General features: G+C 42.3%; 1 protein-coding gene across 5 annotated transcripts in view; it reads right to left on the bottom strand.

Annotated features, from left to right (window-relative positions):
* The window catches only part of LOC100194849 (fibroblast growth factor 13), a 190,100-nt gene that overhangs the window by 51,460 nt on the left and 118,569 nt on the right, over window positions 1-20,071 (bottom strand). Inside the window, exon 1 of one of the 5 annotated variants that reach the window (XM_014199404.2) lies at window positions 717-884. Coding sequence (XP_014054879.1) covers window positions 717-759 — 43 coding nt within the window. The 5' untranslated portion in view covers window positions 760-884. 5 annotated transcript variants of the gene reach the window in all.

Raw genomic sequence — 20,071 nt, 5'->3', positions numbered from 1 at the left:
CACACGGACGCCAAAGACCATATTTAAAAAATAAAAATGAGGACGAAACTGTTACTTCGATTACAAAGAAATAGACTATTATCCAATCATCTCAATTAGGCATGTATACAATCATAGAGGAAATAGACAATAATAAAAGCAGGTTTCTGAAAACACTCAAGGCTCCAGAGTATGCCGATAGCCGACATATTTAACAGAAAAAGCTACTGTAGGTTATAGGCTACATTTTCAAACTTGAACTACCATTAACATTAACCAGTGTGATCAAAATACATCATCTTTCAACATCGTTTAAAAAAAACATTACCGATATATTTACTACCATTGATATGCACCAAAAAGTAACATTTTGAATTCTATCCATCAATTTCAGCAAGTATGCTATTATACATCCTAGGCTACACATCAACTAAATATAATAAGCGCTTGACCTCAGACAAGTTCTATATGATAAAGTTCTACAGCACTTCTATCGCCGAGGTCATCTTCCTTCAACACCATGGACAGCTCCAGCGCCAGGGTGTGCGCCTCTCTCAATAACATCCATGTTCCGCCGCAGATCATGCAGCAAAACACAAAGTAAATAGGATATTCTTATAATCGCGATATGAGGCATATTCCACATCAAGCACATCAGAAAGTAGGCTATGTCCCTAGAAGTCAAACAAACTGAAGAAAATGTGCAGAAACACTTGGAAAGGAAAAGCGCAGCCTACCCGATGCAGATTTCCTCAAGGGAAAAGTCTTGCTTCTATGCATAACTGAAGCCAAGGAAAGTGTCCTCAATACGAACAATAGCCGTTAGATTTTGGAATGAAAGCAAGGAGATGCTACAAAAGTTTAAACCAGATAATTCATAGAACTGTCAAAGGCGTAGACGGAGAAAGCGTCAAGGCGGGGCCAGCAGAAGATGTAGAAGATCATCATTAACGGACGGGCATTAGTGACATGCCATTATGACTGTCTAAAATACTCATTAAAGATGCATTTGGAGGTCTTGTTGGTTTGGAGTGTTGACACTAAACTGCTGCAGGCTCTCTGAGTCGAAAATGATGAAAAGGGATCGAAATTGCTCGTAGAGAATGTACTTCCTGCCTAGAGCAGAGAATAGTTTCCTCTCATATTACAGCAACATGGATGTAAAACGATCCTTTAATGTGCCGGGTAAAACGGTTATACAGGCCCTGTCCACTTTCCACTGAAATGCATCGACGTACATCAATGATGACAATACGCATTAGGAGAGTTTTATTTTTTTACATGGAAGCTCTGTTGTTCTAGACACTTAAGAGAGATTTTTAACAAACTGGTACAGTGGTATTGAAATTGGCTTTCCACATTGCACATGGCTGCTTTATCACATACACTGCCATAGATAAAGGGCAATCAAACACAGAAGATAATTGAATCAGGCCAACTTGAGACATGATTCAAACGTTCTTACATTAAACGACCATCTTCCATGTTTAATGAGAAATGACAGATAGAGGATAAACTTACTTAATGTACATAAAGTATAGAAGAAAATTAGGTCATTGTTGATCAAACTCTCTAAGACAAGCGCCAATCATTGCAATGGCTAATATATTGAACCCCTAAACTGTGGTGAATGTGATTCTCTTGTATACTGTAGGACAGGAGTATTCAACTTAGACTACGAGGTTTGGAGCCTGCTGGTTTTCTGTTCAACCTGATAATGAATTGCACCCACCTGGTGTCCCAGGTCTAAATCAGTCCCTGATTAGAGCGGAACAATGAAAAATAGCAGTGGAACTGGCTTTGAGGTCCAGAGTGGAGTTTGAGGACTGTAGGTAGATACCTTGAGGCAGAAGCAGAGGCAGATCCTACACAGTGTTGAACACTAGATGGGGCAAGTGACCAGCCTTACATTGTTGTTGCAGGCTTGCCATCGAAGTTGCCAATAACCTGCGCTTGAAAAACCAGACTTACTGAAAGTCTGTAATAAATAGTATGACCTCTCAAAGTAGGCCTACAATTTCTACATATATTAACTAGTATACTTAAGACTTGTAACTTAGACAGTACTGTATGTATGTATGTATGTATGTATGTATGTATGTATGTATGTATGTATGTATGTATGTATGTATGTATGTATGTATGTATGTATGTATGTGTATCAATCTCCATAAAACCATGTGTTTTGTCCCATGCCATAGGATAAGTGGCCCACAACAAGGACATATCTCAGACTGGCCAATAAAAAGAAAAGATTAAGATGGGCAAAAGAACACAGACACTGGACAGAGGAACTCTGCCTAGAAGGCCAGCATCCCGGAGTCGCCTCTTCACTGTTGATGTTGAGACCGGTGTTTTGCGGGTACTATTTAATGAAGCTGCCATTTGAGAACTTGTGAGGTGTCTGTTTCTCAAACTAGACACAATGTACTTGTCCTCTTGATCAGTTGTGCACTGGGGCCTCCCACTCCTCTTTCTATTCTGGTTAGAGCCAGTTTGAGCTGTTCTGTGAAGGGAGTAGTACACAGTGTTGTACGAGATCTTCAGTTTCTTGTCAATTTCTCATATGGAATAGCCTTCATTTCTCAGAACAAGAATAGACTGATGAGTTTCAGAAGAAAGTTCTTTGTTTCTGGACATTTTGAGCCTGTAAATCGCAACCCACAAATGCTGATGCTCCAGATACTCAACTAGTCTAAAGAAGGCCAGTTTTATTGCTTCTTTAATCAGCAGAACAGTTTTCAGCTGTACTAAAATAATTGCAAAAGGGTTTTCTAATGATCAATTAGCCTTTTAAAATTATAAACTTGGATTAGCTAACACAACGTGCCATTGGAACACAATAGTAATGGTTGCTGATAATGAGCCTCTGTACGCCTATGTAGATATTCCATACAAAATCTGCCGTTCCCAGCTACAATAGTCATTTAGAACATTAACAATGTCTACACTGTATTTCTGATCTATTTGATGTTATTTTAATGGACATAAAATGCTCTTTTCTTTCAAAATCAAGGAAATTTCTTAAGTGACCCCAAACTTTTGATCACTAGTGTATATATATATATATATATATATATATATATATATATATATATATATATATATATATATATATATATATATATATATATATATATATATATATATTATACACACACAGTCGTGGCCAAAGGTTTTGAGAATGACACAAATATTAATTTTCACAAAGTCTGCTGCCTCAGTTTGTATGATGGCATTTTGCATATACTCCAGAATGTTATGAAGAGTGATCAGATGAATTGCAATTAATTGCAAAGTCCCTCTTTGCCATGCAAATGAACTGAATCCCCAAAAAACATTTCCACTGCATTTCAGCCCTGCCACAAAAGGACCAGCTGACATGTCAGTGATTCTCTCGTTAACACAGGTGTGAGTGTTGACGAGGACAAGGCCGGAGATCATCCTGTCATGCTGATTGAGTTGAAATAACAGACTAGAAGCTTCAAAAGGAGGGTGGTGCTTGGAATCATTGTTCTTCCTCTGTCAACCATGGTTACCTGCATCGTTGCTTTGCACAAAAAGGGCTTCACAGGCAAGGATATTGCTGCCAGTAAGATTGCACCTAAATCAACAATTTATCGGATCATCAAGAACTTCAAGGAGAGCGGTTCAATTGTTGTGAATAAGGATTCAGGGCGCCCAAGAAAATCCAGCAAGCGCCAGGACCGTCTCCTAAAGTTGATTCAGCTGCGGGATCGGGGCACCACCAGTACAGAGCTTGCTCAGGAATGGCAGCAGGCAGGCGTGAGTGTATCTGCACGCACAGTGAGGCGAAGACTTTTGGAGGATGGCCTGGTGTCAAGAAGGGCAGCAAAGAAGCCACTTCTCTCCAGGAAAAACATCAGGGACAGACTGATATTCTGCAAAAGGTACAGGGATTGGACTGCTGAGGACTGGGGTAAAGTCATTTTCTCTGATGAATCCCCTTTCCGATTGTTTGGGGCATCCGGGAAAAAAGCTTGTCCGGAGAAGACAAGGTGAGCGCTACCATCAGTCCTGTGTCATGCCAACAGTAAAGCATCCTGAGACCATTCATGTGTGGGGTTGCTTCTCAGACAAGGGAGTGGGCTCACTCACAATTTTGCCTAAGAACACAGCCATGAGTAATGAATGGTACCAACACATCCTCCGAGAGCAACTTCTCCCAACCATCCAGGAACAGTTTGGTAACGAACAATGCCTTTTCCAGCATGATGGAGCACCTTGCCATAAGGCAAAAGTGATAACTAAGTGGCTCGGGGAACAAAACATTGATATTTTGGGTCCATGGCCAGGAAACTCCCCAGACCTTAATCCCATTGAGAACTTGTGGTCAATCCTCAAGACGCGGGTGGACAAACAAAAACCCACAAATTCAGACAAACTCCAAGCATTGATTATGCAAGAATGGGTTGCCATCAGTCAGGATGTGGCCCAGAAGTTCATTGACAGCATGCCATGGCGGATTGCAGAGGTCTTGAAAAAGAAGGGTCAACACTGCAAATATTGACTCTTTGCATCAACTTCATGTAATTGTCAATAACAGTTTTTGACACTTATGAAATGCTTGTAATTATACTTCAGTATTCCATAGTAACATCTGACAAAAATATCTAAAGACACTGAGGCAGCAGACGTTGTGAAAATGTATATTTGTGTCATTCTCAAAACCTTTGGCCACGACTGTACATATAAAATAAAACCTTTAAAAAGAAGACACCTGTACCATGTCAGATATTTTGAGTTTGCATCCCAATATTACACTTTATATCCATCACAGAAGACTGAAATATAACTAAACTGATTGACATAGAAACACAGGATGTTCTGTGTAAAAAAAAAAGAATGAATGTTTATTAATTATGAAATTATGAAAAATATGAATAACATCTCATCCTTGAGGCCACTACAGGGCGATTTAGTCATTTGACTGCAGAAAAGGTGTCTACACCTACTATATACATTTTACGGACACGGTACAAACACGGTACAACCAAAGTTAAGTCAACTGGCTGCTGCTGTAATCATATGGAGTGGTAATAATATGAAAATTGCAACAGGTTTCAACTTGAGAGGCGAGCGTCAAGAAATAGAGGAGAAAGAGAGATGGTCACCCAGCCTACCAGGGCTGACGCATGTGTGTGTGTCTGTGTGTGTGTGTTTGTATGCGTGTGTGCGTCTGTATGTGCTAGCAAACCAGGTTTGTGTTTGCTGCAGTGTGCCAGCCTGCCAAGGGTCCATTAATTACTGTGGTGCCCCAGAATGCCAGTCTACTGTGGCCTCCTCGCAGCTCCACTGGGCCAGGGGCACCTTCACTGTTCTACTAACTACACTCCCAGCCACAGCCTCATGGGAGTGGGAAGAGAGTCTACATGGACAACCTAAAGCCCAGTACACACACAGGCAATAACAGTAGCTATTAGGGCAACAGACAAGTCAGTATTTGCATCAATACTAGCAGTGCCATAAAAGGCAAACCAGTACAAAGCCAAGTTGTGAGTACAACCAGCAATATAGATCTGTGGAGAGAGCCAGTTATGCTGAACATGATGTATTGGACTGCCGGACTATTGGTGTTGTGTATGTTTAGTATAAGGGATGGGTGTGAAGTGTGTGACTCTGCAGGCCAGGGTACTATTGTGCCGCCTGCTGTCATACAAAGGCACTCAGATGACGCTTGCTGATCCCGGCGCCGTGTGCTTCTAAAACTGTGAACACAGTTACATCAGACAGCACCACACAGCCTGCCACCGTCACTCTGCCAGTACACAATGACATCACCACTGATCCCTCACATACAGGGTGATGTTACATATTCTAGCCACTAGGGTGCAGTGCTGCCGAGCACCCGGAGATTGGGAGATGTGGGATGTGCACATCTCCCAGTTGGTTGAGGACCATGCATACATACCAGTCTCTCTGTAGATATGGCCAAACAATTAGTGCGTCGTCCTTTTATTAATCGCCCCAGTCCATCAAGATTAATCAGAGTTAATGAGTTTCTAATTTGGGAGTGAGAGGAGGCAGGACTTGGGGCACATGCATTGATTGTAGTGTAAGGTATAATCCCTTTATAAGTATTTTCTGATAGAGGACAAAGCTTAAAACATAAGACTAGTAGCATCCTGAGTGAGTACACTGACATTCTTTAAAAGTCATTTTTGGAACGTTGTCTAAATCATTGTTTCCCAACTCCAGTCCTGGAGTAACCCCAACAGTACACATTTTTTTTTATTGTAGCCCCAGACAAGCAGCCTGACTCAACGCCAAGCCCTTGATGAGTTAAATGAGGTGTGTTTGTCCGGGGCTACGGTTGGGAGTACTTGAGGACCGAACTTGGGAACCACTGATCTAAATCATTACATGTTTAAATACTGAGCTCAGCTTAACAGCTTCATTTGTATAATTCTGTGTCAAAGAAAGGACCTACCATGGATGAAGTCCAATATGACATAACCTCTTATTGACATATTGTAACAAATGAGGCAGTTCCACTCTGCTTTGCTGCAGGCCTCTGAGTGCAGACAGTACGTGTGCTGGTGGCGGTGCTGCTGGTAAACAGCTACAGCATCCCATGCCGTAGCACACTAGACTAGGCCAACACCGTCAGGGCGATAACCAGCGTTGCCATGGAGACTGTCCACGTGAGCATTTGTTTGTGAGAGTGTGATCGTATGCCGGGGGTGGGAAAAGGGGTATTACAGGATAAGAGACCCTTCCTTAAGGCTCTGAGGAGAAGAGCTGGATCCTAGTTGTGTGTGAAAGGCTGCGCCACAAGGCTGGGCTCACAACCTCAGAGCTCTCTGCAGGTCTGGAGGACTAACTGCAGCAGCAGATAAAGACAGGGACCAGGGCGACTGGGACTGGGAGAAGGCCCTGGCATTACCTGACCCCCAGGGTATTGACTCCGATCTAGAGGAGCAGCTCTGAGCGACACCGTGGGGACTAGTGACAAAGAAAAAGAGCAACTCTGAGCTCCACCATGGGGACTAACGACAATGCAGGAGAGCAGTTCTGAGCTCCACCGTGGGGACTACGTAACTACTACCCAGAGGATTAGCTCACGGTCCACCCCAGAGCCTTCCATCTATTGAGCTACTTCATTAAAGAACCACAATGCATCTCAATTCTGAATAAATGTACTTGGTATTCAGAATTTAATGCAAACAAGCATCAACTTGGTGCTTGTTTGTATTTGTCCACAGTGCCGGTTTGTTATTTCAGAAATAAAGATAATGAAACATAAAAACAGCAAACAGCGAAAGAAAGGGCTGTGAAGTCCATCCAACATCCAACATTAATTCAGTACTGTCTGAACTGTATGCCAGTCTCCTTCCTCATTAAACCACTGTACTGTAGCATCTAGGCCTTCCATCTCACTTAAAGCACACAGGAAATAGGAAGATCTAATACTGGCTATTTCCATATGCCCCCTCACCTTTTGCGTAGCACATTTGCAGAAGTCTTAGTCTGGTGATCAACAGCATTGGTGTAGGTTCAGAGTCTGGCAGAGTAATTATGGGGTGTTTTGTCTCACAGGAGAGGGAAAAAACGTCAACAGTCTTAGACGTTAATGGAGACTAATTATAGGGAACGCATGGTGCTGAAATATCTAAAAACTTTCTGGGACTGTCTGACTACTAGACTGTGATAACTGTCTGTCTGACTGCTAGACTGTGATAACTGTCTGTCTGACTGCTAGACTGTGATAACTGTCTGTCTGACTGCTAGACTGAGATAACTGTCTGTCTGTCTGACTACTAGACTGAGATATCTGTCTGTCTGTCTGACTACTAGACTGAGATGTCTGTCTGTCTACTAGACTGAGATGTCTGTCTGTCTGACTACTAGACTGTGATAACTGTCTGTCTGTCTGACTGCTAGACTGAGATTTCTGTCTGTCTGTCTGACTACTAGACTGAGATGTCTGTCTGTCTGTCTGACTACTAGACTGTGATAACTGTCTGTCTGTCTGACTGCTAGACTGAGATAACTGTCTGTCTGACTGCTAGACTGAGATAACTGTCTGTCTGTCTGACTACTAGACTGAGATAACTGTCTGTCTGTCTGACTACTAGACTGAGATAACTGTCTGTCTGTCTGACTACTAGACTGAGATAACTGTCTGTCTGTCTGTCTGTCTGACTACTAGACTGAGATAACTGTCTGTCTGTCTGTCTGACTACTAGACTGAGATAACTGTCTGTCTGTCTGTCTGACTACTAGACTGAGATGTCTGTCTGTCTGTCTGACTACTAGACTGAGATGTCTGTCTGTCTGTCTGACTACTAGACTGAGATGTCTGTCTGTCTGACTACTAGACTGAGATAACTGTCTGTCTGACTACTAGACTGAGATGTCTGTCTGTCTGTCTGACTACTAGACTGAGATGTCTGTCTGTCTGTCTGTCTGACTACTAGACTGAGATGTCTGTCTGTCTGTCTGACTACTAGACTGAGATGTCTGTCTGTCTGTCTGACTACTAGACTGAGATGTCTGTCTGTCTGTCTGACTACTAGACTGAGATGTCTGTCTGTCTGTCTGACTACTAGACTGAGATGTCTGTCTGTCTGTCTGACTACTAGACTGAGATGTCTGTCTGTCTTACTACTAGACTGAGATGTCTGTCTGTCTGTCTGACTACTAGACTGAGATGTCTGTCTGTCTGTCTGACTACTAGACTGAGATGTCTGTCTGACTACTAGACTGAGATGTCTGTCTGACTACTAGACTGAGATGTCTGTCTGTCTGTCTGACTACTAGACTGAGATGTCTGTCTGTCTGTCTGACTACTAGACTGAGATGTCTGTCTGTCTGACTACTAGACTGAAATAACTGTCTGTCTGACTACTAGACTGAAATAACTGTCTGTCTGACTGCTAGACTGAGATAACTGTCTGTCTGACTGCTAGACTGAGATAACTGTCTGTCTGTCTGACTACTAGACTGAGATAACTGTCTGTCTGTCTGACTACTAGACTGAGATGTCTGTCTGTCTGTCTGACTACTAGACTGAAATAACTGTCTGTCTGTCTGACTACTAGACTGAGATAACTGTCTGTCTGACTGCTAGACTGAGATAACTGTCTGTCTGTCTGACTGCTAGACTGAGAACTGTCTGTCTGTCTGACTACTAGACTGAGATGTCTGTCTGTCTGTCTGACTACTAGACTGAGATAACTGTCTGTCTGTCTGACTACTAGACTGAGATAACTGTCTGTCTGACTGCTAGACTGAGATAACTGTCTGTCTGCTAGACTGAGATAACTGTCTGTCTGTCTGTCTGTCTATCTGACTATTAGACTGAGATAACTGTCTGTCTGTCTGACTACTAGACTGAGATAACTGTCTGTCTGTCTGACTACTAGACTGAGATAACTGTCTGTCTGTCTGTCTGACTACTAGACTGAGATAACTGTCTGTCTGTCTGTCTGACTACTAGACTGAGATGTCTGTCTGTCTGTCTGACTACTAGACTAAGATGTCTGTCTGTCTGTCTGACTACTAGACAGATGTCTGTCTGTCTGTCTGTCTGACTACTAGACTGAGATGTCTGTCTGTCTGTCTGACTACTAGACTGAGATGTCTGTCTGTCTGTCTGACTACTAGACTGAGATGTCTGTCTGTCTGTCTGACTACTAGACTGAGATGTCTGTCTGTCTGACTACTAGACTGAGATGTCTGTCTGTCTGTCTGACTACTAGACTGAGATGTCTGTCTGTCTGTCTGACTACTAGACTGAGATGTCTGTCTGTCTGTCTGACTACTAGACTGAGATGTCTGTCTGTCTGTCTGACTACTAGACTGAGATGTCTGTCTGTCTGTCTGACTACTAGACTGAGATGTCTGTCTGTCTGACTACTAGACTGAAATAACTGTCTGTCTGACTGCTAGACTGAGATAACTGTCTGTCTGTCTGACTACTAGACTGAGATAACTGTCTGTCTGTCTGACTACTAGACTGAGATAACTGTCTGTCTGTCTGTCTGTCTGACTACTAGACTGAGATGTCTGTCTGTCTGTCTGACTACTAGACTGAAATAACTGTCTGTCTGTCTGACTACTAGACTGAGATAACTGTCTGTCTGACTGCTAGACTGAGATAACTGTCTGTCTGTCTGACTGCTAGACTGAGAACTGTCTGTCTGTCTGACTACTAGACTGAGATCTGTCTGTCTGTCTGACTACTAGACTGAGATGTCTGTCTGTCTGTCTGACTACTAGACTGAGATGTCTGTCTGTCTGACTACTAGACTGAGATGTCTGTCTGTCTGTCTGACTACTAGACTGAGATGTCTGTCTGTCTGTCTGACTACTAGACTGAGATGTCTGTCTGTCTGTCTGTCTGACTACTAGACTGAGATGTCTGTCTGTCTGTCTGTCTGTCTGACTACTAGACTGAGATGTCTGTCTGTCTGTCTGACTACTAGACTGAGATGTCTGTCTGTCTGTCTGACTACTAGACTGAGATGTCTGTCTGTCTGACTACTAGACTGAGATAACTGTCTGTCTGTCTACTAGACTGAGATGTCTGTCTGTCTGTCTGACTACTAGACTGAGATGTCTGTCTGTCTGTCTGACTACTAGACTGAGATGTCTGTCTGTCTGTCTGACTACTAGACTGAGATGTCTGTCTGTCTGTCTGACTACTAGACTGAGATGTCTGTCTGTCTGTCTGACTACTAGACTGAGATGTCTGTCTGTCTGTCTGACTACTAGACTGAGATGTCTGTCTGTCTGTCTGACTACTAGACTGAGATGTCTGTCTGTCTGTCTGACTACTAGACTGAGATGTCTGTCTGTCTGTCTGTCTGACTACTAGACTGAGATGTCTGTCTGTCTGACTACTAGACTGAGATGTCTGTCTGTCTGTCTGACTACTAGACTGAGATGTCTGTCTGTCTGTCTGACTACTAGACTGAGATGTCTGTCTGTCTGACTACTAGACTGAAATAACTGTCTGTCTGACTGCTAGACTGAGATAACTGTCTGTCTGTCTGACTACTAGACTGAGATAACTGTCTGTCTGTCTGACTACTAGACTGAGATAACTGTCTGTCTGTCTGTCTGACTACTAGACTGAGATGTCTGTCTGTCTGTCTGACTACTAGACTGAAATAACTGTCTGTCTGTCTGACTACTAGACTGAGATAACTGTCTGTCTGACTGCTAGACTGAGATAACTGTCTGTCTGTCTGACTGCTAGACTGAGAACTGTCTGTCTGTCTGACTACTAGACTGAGATGTCTGTCTGTCTGTCTGACTACTAGACTGAGATGTCTGTCTGTCTGTCTGACTACTAGACTGAGATGTCTGTCTGTCTGTCTGACTACTAGACTGAGATGTCTGTCTGTCTGACTACTAGACTGAGATGTCTGTCTGTCTGTCTGACTACTAGACTGAGATGTCTGTCTGTCTGTCTGTCTGACTACTAGACTGAGATGTCTGTCTGTCTGTCTGTCTGTCTGACTACTAGACTGAGATGTCTGTCTGTCTGTCTGACTACTAGACTGAGATGTCTGTCTGTCTGTCTGACTACTAGACTGAGATGTCTGTCTGTCTGACTACTAGACTGAGATAACTGTCTGTCTGTCTACTAGACTGAGATGTCTGTCTGTCTGTCTGACTACTAGACTGAGATGTCTGTCTGTCTGTCTGACTACTAGACTGAGATGTCTGTCTGTCTGTCTGACTACTAGACTGAGATGTCTGTCTGTCTGTCTGACTACTAGACTGAGATGTCTGTCTGTCTGTCTGACTACTAGACTGAGATGTCTGTCTGTCTGTCTGACTACTAGACTGAGATGTCTGTCTGTCTGTCTGACTACTAGACTGAGATGTCTGTCTGTCTGTCTGACTACTAGACTGAGATGTCTGTCTGTCTGTCTGACTACTAGACTGAGATGTCTGTCTGTCTGTCTGACTACTAGACTGAGATGTCTGTCTGACTACTAGACTGAGATGTCTGTCTGACTACTAGACTGAGATGTCTGTCTGTCTGACTACTAGACTGAAATAACTGTCTGTCTGACTACTAGACTGAAATAACTGTCTGTCTGACTGCTAGACTGAGATAACTGTCTGTCTGACTGCTAGACTGAGATAACTGTCTGTCTGTCTGACTACTAGACTGAGATAACTGTCTGTCTGTCTGACTACTAGACTGAGATAACTGTCTGTCTGTCTGACTACTAGACTGAGATGTCTGTCTGTCTGTCTGACTACTAGACTGAGATGTCTGTCTGTCTGTCTGACTACTAGACTGAGATGTCTGTCTGTCTGTCTGACTACTAGACTGAGATGTCTGTCTGTCTGTCTGTCTGACTACTAGACTGAGATGTCTGTCTGTCTGTCTGTCTGACTACTAGACTGAGATGTCTGTCTGTCTGTCTGTCTGACTACTAGACTGAGATGTCTGTCTGTCTGTCTGTCTGTCTGTCTGACTACTAGACTGAGATGTCTGTCTGTCTGTCTGTCTGTCTGACTACTAGACTGAGATGTCTGTCTGTCTGACTACTAGACTGAGATGTCTGTCTGTCTGACTACTAGACTGAGATAACTGTCTGTCTGACTGCTAGACTGAGAACTGTCTGTCTGTCTGACTACTAGACTGAGAACTGTCTGTCTGTCTGACTACTAGACTGAGATGTCTGTCTGTCTGTCTGTCTGTCTGACTACTAGACTGAGATAACTGTCTGTCTGTCTGACTACTAGACTGAGATGTCTGTCTGTCTGTCTGACTACTAGACTGAAATAACTGTCTGTCTGTCTGACTACTAGACTGAGATGTCTGTCTGTCTGTCTGACTACTAGACTGAAATAACTGTCTGTCTGTCTGACTACTAGACTGAGATAACTGTCTGTCTGACTGCTAGACTGAGATAACTGTCTGTCTGACTGCTAGACTGAGAACTGTCTGTCTGTCTGACTACTAGACTGAGATGTCTGTCTGTCTGTCTGACTACTAGACTGAGATAACTGTCTGTCTGACTGCTAGACTGAAATAACTGTCTGTCTGTCTGACTGCTAGACTGAGATAACTGTCTGTCTGTCTGTCTGTCTGTCTGTCTGTCTGTCTGTCTGTCTGTCTGTCTGTCTGACTATTAGACTGAGATAACTGTCTGTCTGTCTGACTACTAGACTGACATAACTGTCTGTCTGTCTGTCTGTCTGTCTGTCTGTCTGACTACTAGACTGAGATAACTGTCTGTCTGACTATTAAACTGATATAAAATGGTTATTGATCAGACTTTTAATTATTTCCAGCCACTATTAGTATTCATTCATTACATGCCTCAAAAGGGTAAAAACACACAGCATGATGTGACGCTGATGCTACAGAAAGAAAGAGGCCATTTTGCTGGGCAAGACCAGTGTGAGTCCCACAGCCTCAGTTTTTCCATCTTCATAATCAAATTGCACTTCTACCCTCACTCACACCAACAATCAAGAGAAAATCATTAGAAATAACTGTATTCCGAAATGGCAATCCTTGATTCCACCCATGTCAATCGCAATTGCATATACCTGCATTCACGTCAATGCATGTCATTAGCCTTCCAGCCTAAGCTGCCTGAAGCAGTGGCGCATGCCACCGGGTTCCAGTCTTAGCAATATACATACACAGTTACACACGCGGTCTTAGTAATGCAAGGGTGCCTTGTAATGATGTGGAGAAATCTCAATCAGAGGGGTCAAACGGCGTGTGAAATCGCAAAGCTCCAAGACGAGTCTGACCTGAATGACTAATAGGAGCGGCACACACACACACACACACACACACACACACACACACACACACACACACACACACACACACCAGCGTTGCTCTCACTCATGACACAGAGTCGAACGTAGAACCACAGGCCACAGCAGCTCACAATTACTCTCCTTTAAAGACTTCTCCCTATTTCACAGGCTGGCCCAGAAGGGAGATAATTGTCTTAAAAGCAATAGGCCAAGAGGCTTGGAAGACCCCCAAACTCATCCTCTACAACCCACCACCAATAAAACCTAATTAACAATGTCTGGCATGGCCCCAGTGGGCACACTATGTCATTTCAATGTGGATAATTAGGTCATATTTGGTTGAGACGTTGATCAATGAGTTTACAAGCTATATTCAGCCACTCAAAAAGAGAGCCAAAAAGTTCATTTCATTTTCAATGTGTTATCACTATGTTTTCAACCATCTAAAAGCAGAACCAAATTTCAATGGAAAAACTGATTTTGGTGTAGTTGTCACCTAAATGTTTACCACTGAGCTTTCAACCATTCAAAAGCACAGCAAATTTCAAATGGGAATACAATATCAGATACTGTTTTTATTTATACAACAGATTCATGTTATGACTGTTCTTCATCTAATAGCAGGACCAAATGACCTGGATTGCAGTTGAGATTACAATAAAAGGATATGACGCAGGTAACCAATGCAGTTCGAGAATCTGAAGATGTCCACATACCTGCCACGACATATGCATGCTATCTTGAACATGCACGATTTATACTGTATGACTACATAAGAAGGCATTTATAGTTACAGTAACCTCAAAACGTGGCCATGGATGTGTTACTCATTTTAATACAAATTTAAAGGAGATGAATCTACCGCTTAGAAAGTTCCAGTTTAAGCCACTGGTTTATTTTTGGTTGAGTTGGAGACATGAATCCCATTTATTATTTGTTAACTGATTGACAAGTTAATAGGCTATTTTATTTCAAAAGTGATAATGAATTATGTTTGTTGTCAACGCAACCACATATCAACATTTGAAGGGGATTTATCTTCAGCTTGGATAGTTCCATCTGTGCCATTGACTTAGACTGGCTTTAATTCAAGTTTGTCTACAAACTGATAATTGATACAGTGCTTTCGTAAAGTATTCAGACCCCTTCACTTTTTCCACATTTTGTTACGTTATAGCCTTATTCTGAAATTGATTCAATATTTTTTTCCCCCTCACCAATATACACATAATACCCTATCATGACAAAGCAAAAACTATTTTTTGAAATGTGTGTAAATGTATTACAAATAAAAAATTGAAATATCACATTTACATAAGTATTCAAACCCTTGAGTCTTCTTAGGTATGAAGCTACAAGCTTGGCACACCTGTATCTGCAGATCCTCTGAAGCTTTGTCAGGTTGGTTGGGGAGCGTCACTGCACAGCTATTGTTAGGTCTCTCCAGGGATGTTTGATCGGGCTCAAGTCTGGGCTCTGACTGGGCCACTCAAGGACATTCAGAGACTTGCCCCAAAGCCACTCCTGCGTTGTCTTGGCTGTGTGCTTAGGGTCGTTGTCCTGTTGGAAGGTGATCCTTCACCCCAGTCTAAGGTTCTGAGTGCTCTGGAGAAGGTTTTCATCAAGAAGCTCTCTGTATTTAGCTCTGTTCATCTTTCCCTCAATCCTGACTAGTGTCCCAGTCCCTGCCGCTGTGTGCAAAATGTGCAACATTTTTTAAAAACCTGTTTTCACTTTGTCATTATGGGGTTGATGAGAAAAAAAAATATTTAATCAATTTTAGAATAAGGCTGTGACGTAACAAAATGGGAAAAGTGAAGGGGTCTGAATACTTTCCAAATGCAATGTATGTTGGATTTAGGTATCCATCTCAACCAAAAATCTAAGTTAAAGAATTGGACTAAATCAAATTATTTAAAGTGATTTTCAAGTTTGATTTGATTTAGTCCTATTCTTTAACTTAGCTTTTTGGTTAAGATAGAGACATTGCCTCGCCTGGTTCACCAACTACTTCTCTGATAGAGTTCAATGTGTCAAATCGGAGGGCCTGTTGTCCGGACCTCTGGCAGTCTCTATGGGGGTGCCACAGGGTTCAATTCTTGGGCCGACTCTTTTCTCTGTATACATTAATGATGTCGCTCTTGCTGCTGGTGAGTCTCTGATCCACCTCTACGCAGACGACACCATTCTGTATACTTCTGGCCCTTCTTTGGACACTGTTAACAACCCTCCAGACGAGCTTCAATGCCATACAACTCTCCTTCCGTGGCCTCCAACTGCTCTTAAATACAAGTAAAACTAAATGCTTGCTCTTCAACCGATCGCTGCCTGCACCTGCCCGCCCGTCCAGCATCACTACTCTGGACGGTTCTGACTTAGAATATGTGGACAACTACAAATACCTAGGTGTCTGGTTAGACTGTAAACTCTCCTTCCAGACTCACATCAAACATCTCCAATCCAAAGTTAAATCTAGAATTGGCTTCCTATTTCGCAACAAAGCATCCTTCACTCATGCTGCCAAACATACCTTCGTACTGTATTATTGACTATGTTTGTTTTACTCCATGTGTAACGCTGTGTTGTTGTATGCGTCAAAGTGCTTTGCTTTATCTTGGCCAGGTCGCAATTGTAAATGAGAACTTGTTCTCAACTTGCCTACCTGGTTAAATAAAGGTGAAATAAAAAAATAAAAAAAACATAAATCCAACATAATTATTAATTTGTAGACAAAGTCAGTGGCACAAATGGAACTATCAAAGCAGAAGACACATATCCTTCAAATGTTGATATTTGGTTGTGTTGACAACCTAACAAAATTCTATATCACTACATTTGAAATCAACCAGAGCTTGAAACCCTAGGCCTATTGTATTGGCAATTTTTTGTTGAATTCTGGGTTGAATTGAAACGATTGCTGTTAATGACTTTGCAAATGCTATAGGCCTAAATAGCATAATTGATGATATATGACTGATATTTAATTGTATCTGTTAAACCTACTTTGGAATGACTGATAATAGCAGTGGATCTATTTCGTTTTTAAGTGGAGATCTCTCAATAATCATTCTCATGATAGCACATTGGTAATAGTCAGTGACAAATATCATAGCTAACCAGGGCTGGGCTTGGTTAAAACCTTGGATGGGAGAACAAAGGGTAGCTGTTGACAGATCAATTCTCCAGTAGCAGGTGCTGCCCAGCCTACTGTTATTTTTTCTGATAGTGGATACAACGTTGAAAATCTGACGTTGTTTTAAAGGTACAAATTCAACATATTTTACACAAGGTTTGTCTATGTTGAAATTTGGTTACCATGATGATATAATCCTGTGGTTGAAATTTCACCTCAAAACAACAGTTGTTGACTTTTTTCAAATCTAAGATTTTTTCCACATACATTCCACGTCACAGTACATTGACAAATTACGTTGAAACAAAGTTGATTCAACCAGTTTGTGCCCAGTGGGGTCCATCTGTCTCTCTCTCTCATGTGCCGTGAATGGAACTATGATGACAAAAAGAAGATATCAAATCAAATTGCATTCGTCACATGCGCTGAATACAACAGGTGTAGACTTTACAGTGAAATGCTTACTTACAAGCCCTTAAAACTTATTTGGGATAGGCATTCCGTCAACGGGACAGTTGTAAATCATGTAGCGCCGTGTGTCATGATCGCACATTTTAGAGAAACAACAAATGTTGGTACATATAAGTGTCTTATATCGGCTGTAATCTTAAATTATTGTTAATACAACTGCACTGTCCAATTTACAGTAGCTATTACTGCAAAAGGTTGATGAATTCACCTCTGAAGGTGAAATGTGTACTTACATTCCGAAATCTTGCTCTGATTTATCATCCCAAGGGTCCCAGAGATAACATGAAGTGTCATTTTGTTAGATAAAGTCCTTTTTCACATCCTAAAAATGTCCATATAGCATGCACGATCAGTTTGTATTTCCACTCGTTCAATTTGCAAAGAGAGGAATCTGTGAAAATCTAACCCTAAACGTTGTTTCAACCAGTCAAATCATGTTCGTATTTATTCCTCAGAGATCCAAGAACGTAACCAGACTTCACTATATCATTAGGAGTGTGGTATATCCTATAGGACACCAAATTTGGTCAGAGATGACACGGTCAGTCTTCACTTGATTGACTGTAACTTTGTCAAATAAGCACCAATTGGGGTCAACAAAGCTAGCTAGATAGCCAATGGGCTTTACGGAGTATGCGGAAACCCCGTATCTGTCACACAATTTTGCTGCTAACCTTGTGCGACAGCAAGCCTTTTCATTTTGGACAGAAATTGCAAGAATATGGAGTTATGAAGTTATGAAGACTGGGTGTTTTGCAAATGTTGAACTTACAATATGGCTACTAATACTGGAAAAGCTAAATCAAAGTCCAAGTATACAGATTTGACGATATTCTTGCAGAAAAATGTAATGTACATGTAAATGTGTCCTTCCGGATTTGCCCAAATGTACCTGGGTGACTTCACACTAAGTGTCATGTAGCTTGCTCATAATTCAAGTTATCAGTCTGAAACGTTGCGAGAATGCTATTCATTGACTACAGCTCAGTGTTCAACACCATAGTGCCCTCAAAGCTCATCAATAAGCTAAGGACCCTGGGACTAAACACCTCCCTCTGCAACTGGATCCTGGACTTCCTGATGGGCCGCCCCCAGGTGGATAGGTAACAACACATCCTCCATGCTGATCCTCAACACAGGAGTCCCTCAGGGGTGCATGCTCAGTCCCCTCCTGTACTCCCTGTTCACTCATGACTACACGGCCAGGCACGACTCCAACACCATCATTAAGTTTGCCGATGATGGTAGGCCTGATCACCGACAATGACGAGACAGCTTATCGGGAGGAGGTCAGAGACCTGGCCGTGTGGTGCCAGGACAACAACCTCTCACTCAAAGTGATCAAGACAAAGGAGATGATTGTGGACTACAGGAAAAGGAGGACTGAGCACACCCCTATTCTCATCGACGGGGCTGTAGTGGAGCAGATTGAGAGCTTCAAGTTCCTTGGTGTCCACATCACGGTCCAAGCACACCAAGACAGTCGTGAAGAGGGCACAACAAAATCTATTCCGAGGAGACTGAAAAGATTTGGCAATGGTCCTCAGATCCTCAAAAGGTTTTACAGCTGCACCATTGAGAGCATCCTGACTGGTTGCATCAATGCCTGGTATGGCCTGGTATGGCAACTGCTCGGCCTCCGACCGCAAGGTACTACAGAGCGTAGTGCGTACGGCCCAGTACATCACTGGGGCCAAGCTTCCTGCCATCCAGGACCTCTATACCAGGCGGTGTCAGAGGAAGTTTTGAATACTTATTGACTCAAGACATTTCAGCCTTTCATTTTTAATATATTTTTTTTAAATTCTAAAAACATAATTCCACTTTGATGTTAGGTATGTAGGCCAGGGACATAATATCTCCATGTAATCAATTTTAAATTCAGGCTGTAACACAACAAAATGTGGAAAAAGTCAAGGGGGGTGAATACTTTCAGAAGGCACTATAGTTAGTATTGCAGGATCATGCCCATAGCTACTCCCAGAGCCCAAAATGAGGCCATACAGACACTACACAATCAGTTGATGTCTGTTTCTGGGTTAGCCACTGCACAGTGTCACATTCTACCCTACTTATATCATTTGACTGAGGAGGAGAGAGGAGAATTGGACCACATAACAGGCAATATACACACGCACGCACGCATGCATGCATATAGATGCACACACACACACATATCTACTCAAACACACAGTCACACACGCACAGGGAGGCGGCCAGCTCTGATAATGAGGTTCTAACTGACAGTTATCACGACAACAAATGCCTCAATCACAGCAAGCAGAGAAAAAAACTGGCAAAATTGAGAAAATCTAATCTCCGGGCTACTGAACTGCCAAAATGGATGACTGAACAGTCCTGTGTTCTGTGTGAGTCATAGGCAGTGAGTCAATGCCCCCTTGATAATATCTACATATTATAAAACTGTTTTTTGGGATCTGGATGCTGATTGGACAAGTAGCATTCCAAGCCATGATGTGACAGGCACACTATGGGTGTATTCGTAAATGCACTCTGGAGTGCCAGAGTACGCTCAGAGGGCGCTCTAGGCATTGGTAAACTCGGAGTGTTGTCAGATTCAGAGCAAGGCCAGATTGTTAGTTTGCAAATTCAAAGTGTTTCGTAAACTTAAAAAAAAAATCAAAATGCATTTTTTGGCAGAAATGCCTTCCGGAACATTTGAACATGTGAAATGTGCCTTAATAACAAACGTGTATG

The sequence above is a fragment of the Salmo salar genome, chromosome ssa05 (genome assembly GCF_905237065.1).
Source record: "Salmo salar chromosome ssa05, Ssal_v3.1, whole genome shotgun sequence".
Classification (NCBI taxonomy): domain Eukaryota; kingdom Metazoa; phylum Chordata; class Actinopteri; order Salmoniformes; family Salmonidae; genus Salmo; species Salmo salar.
The sequence above is the reverse complement of the archived record's forward strand: the minus strand, read 5'-3'. Positions and strand labels throughout refer to the sequence as shown.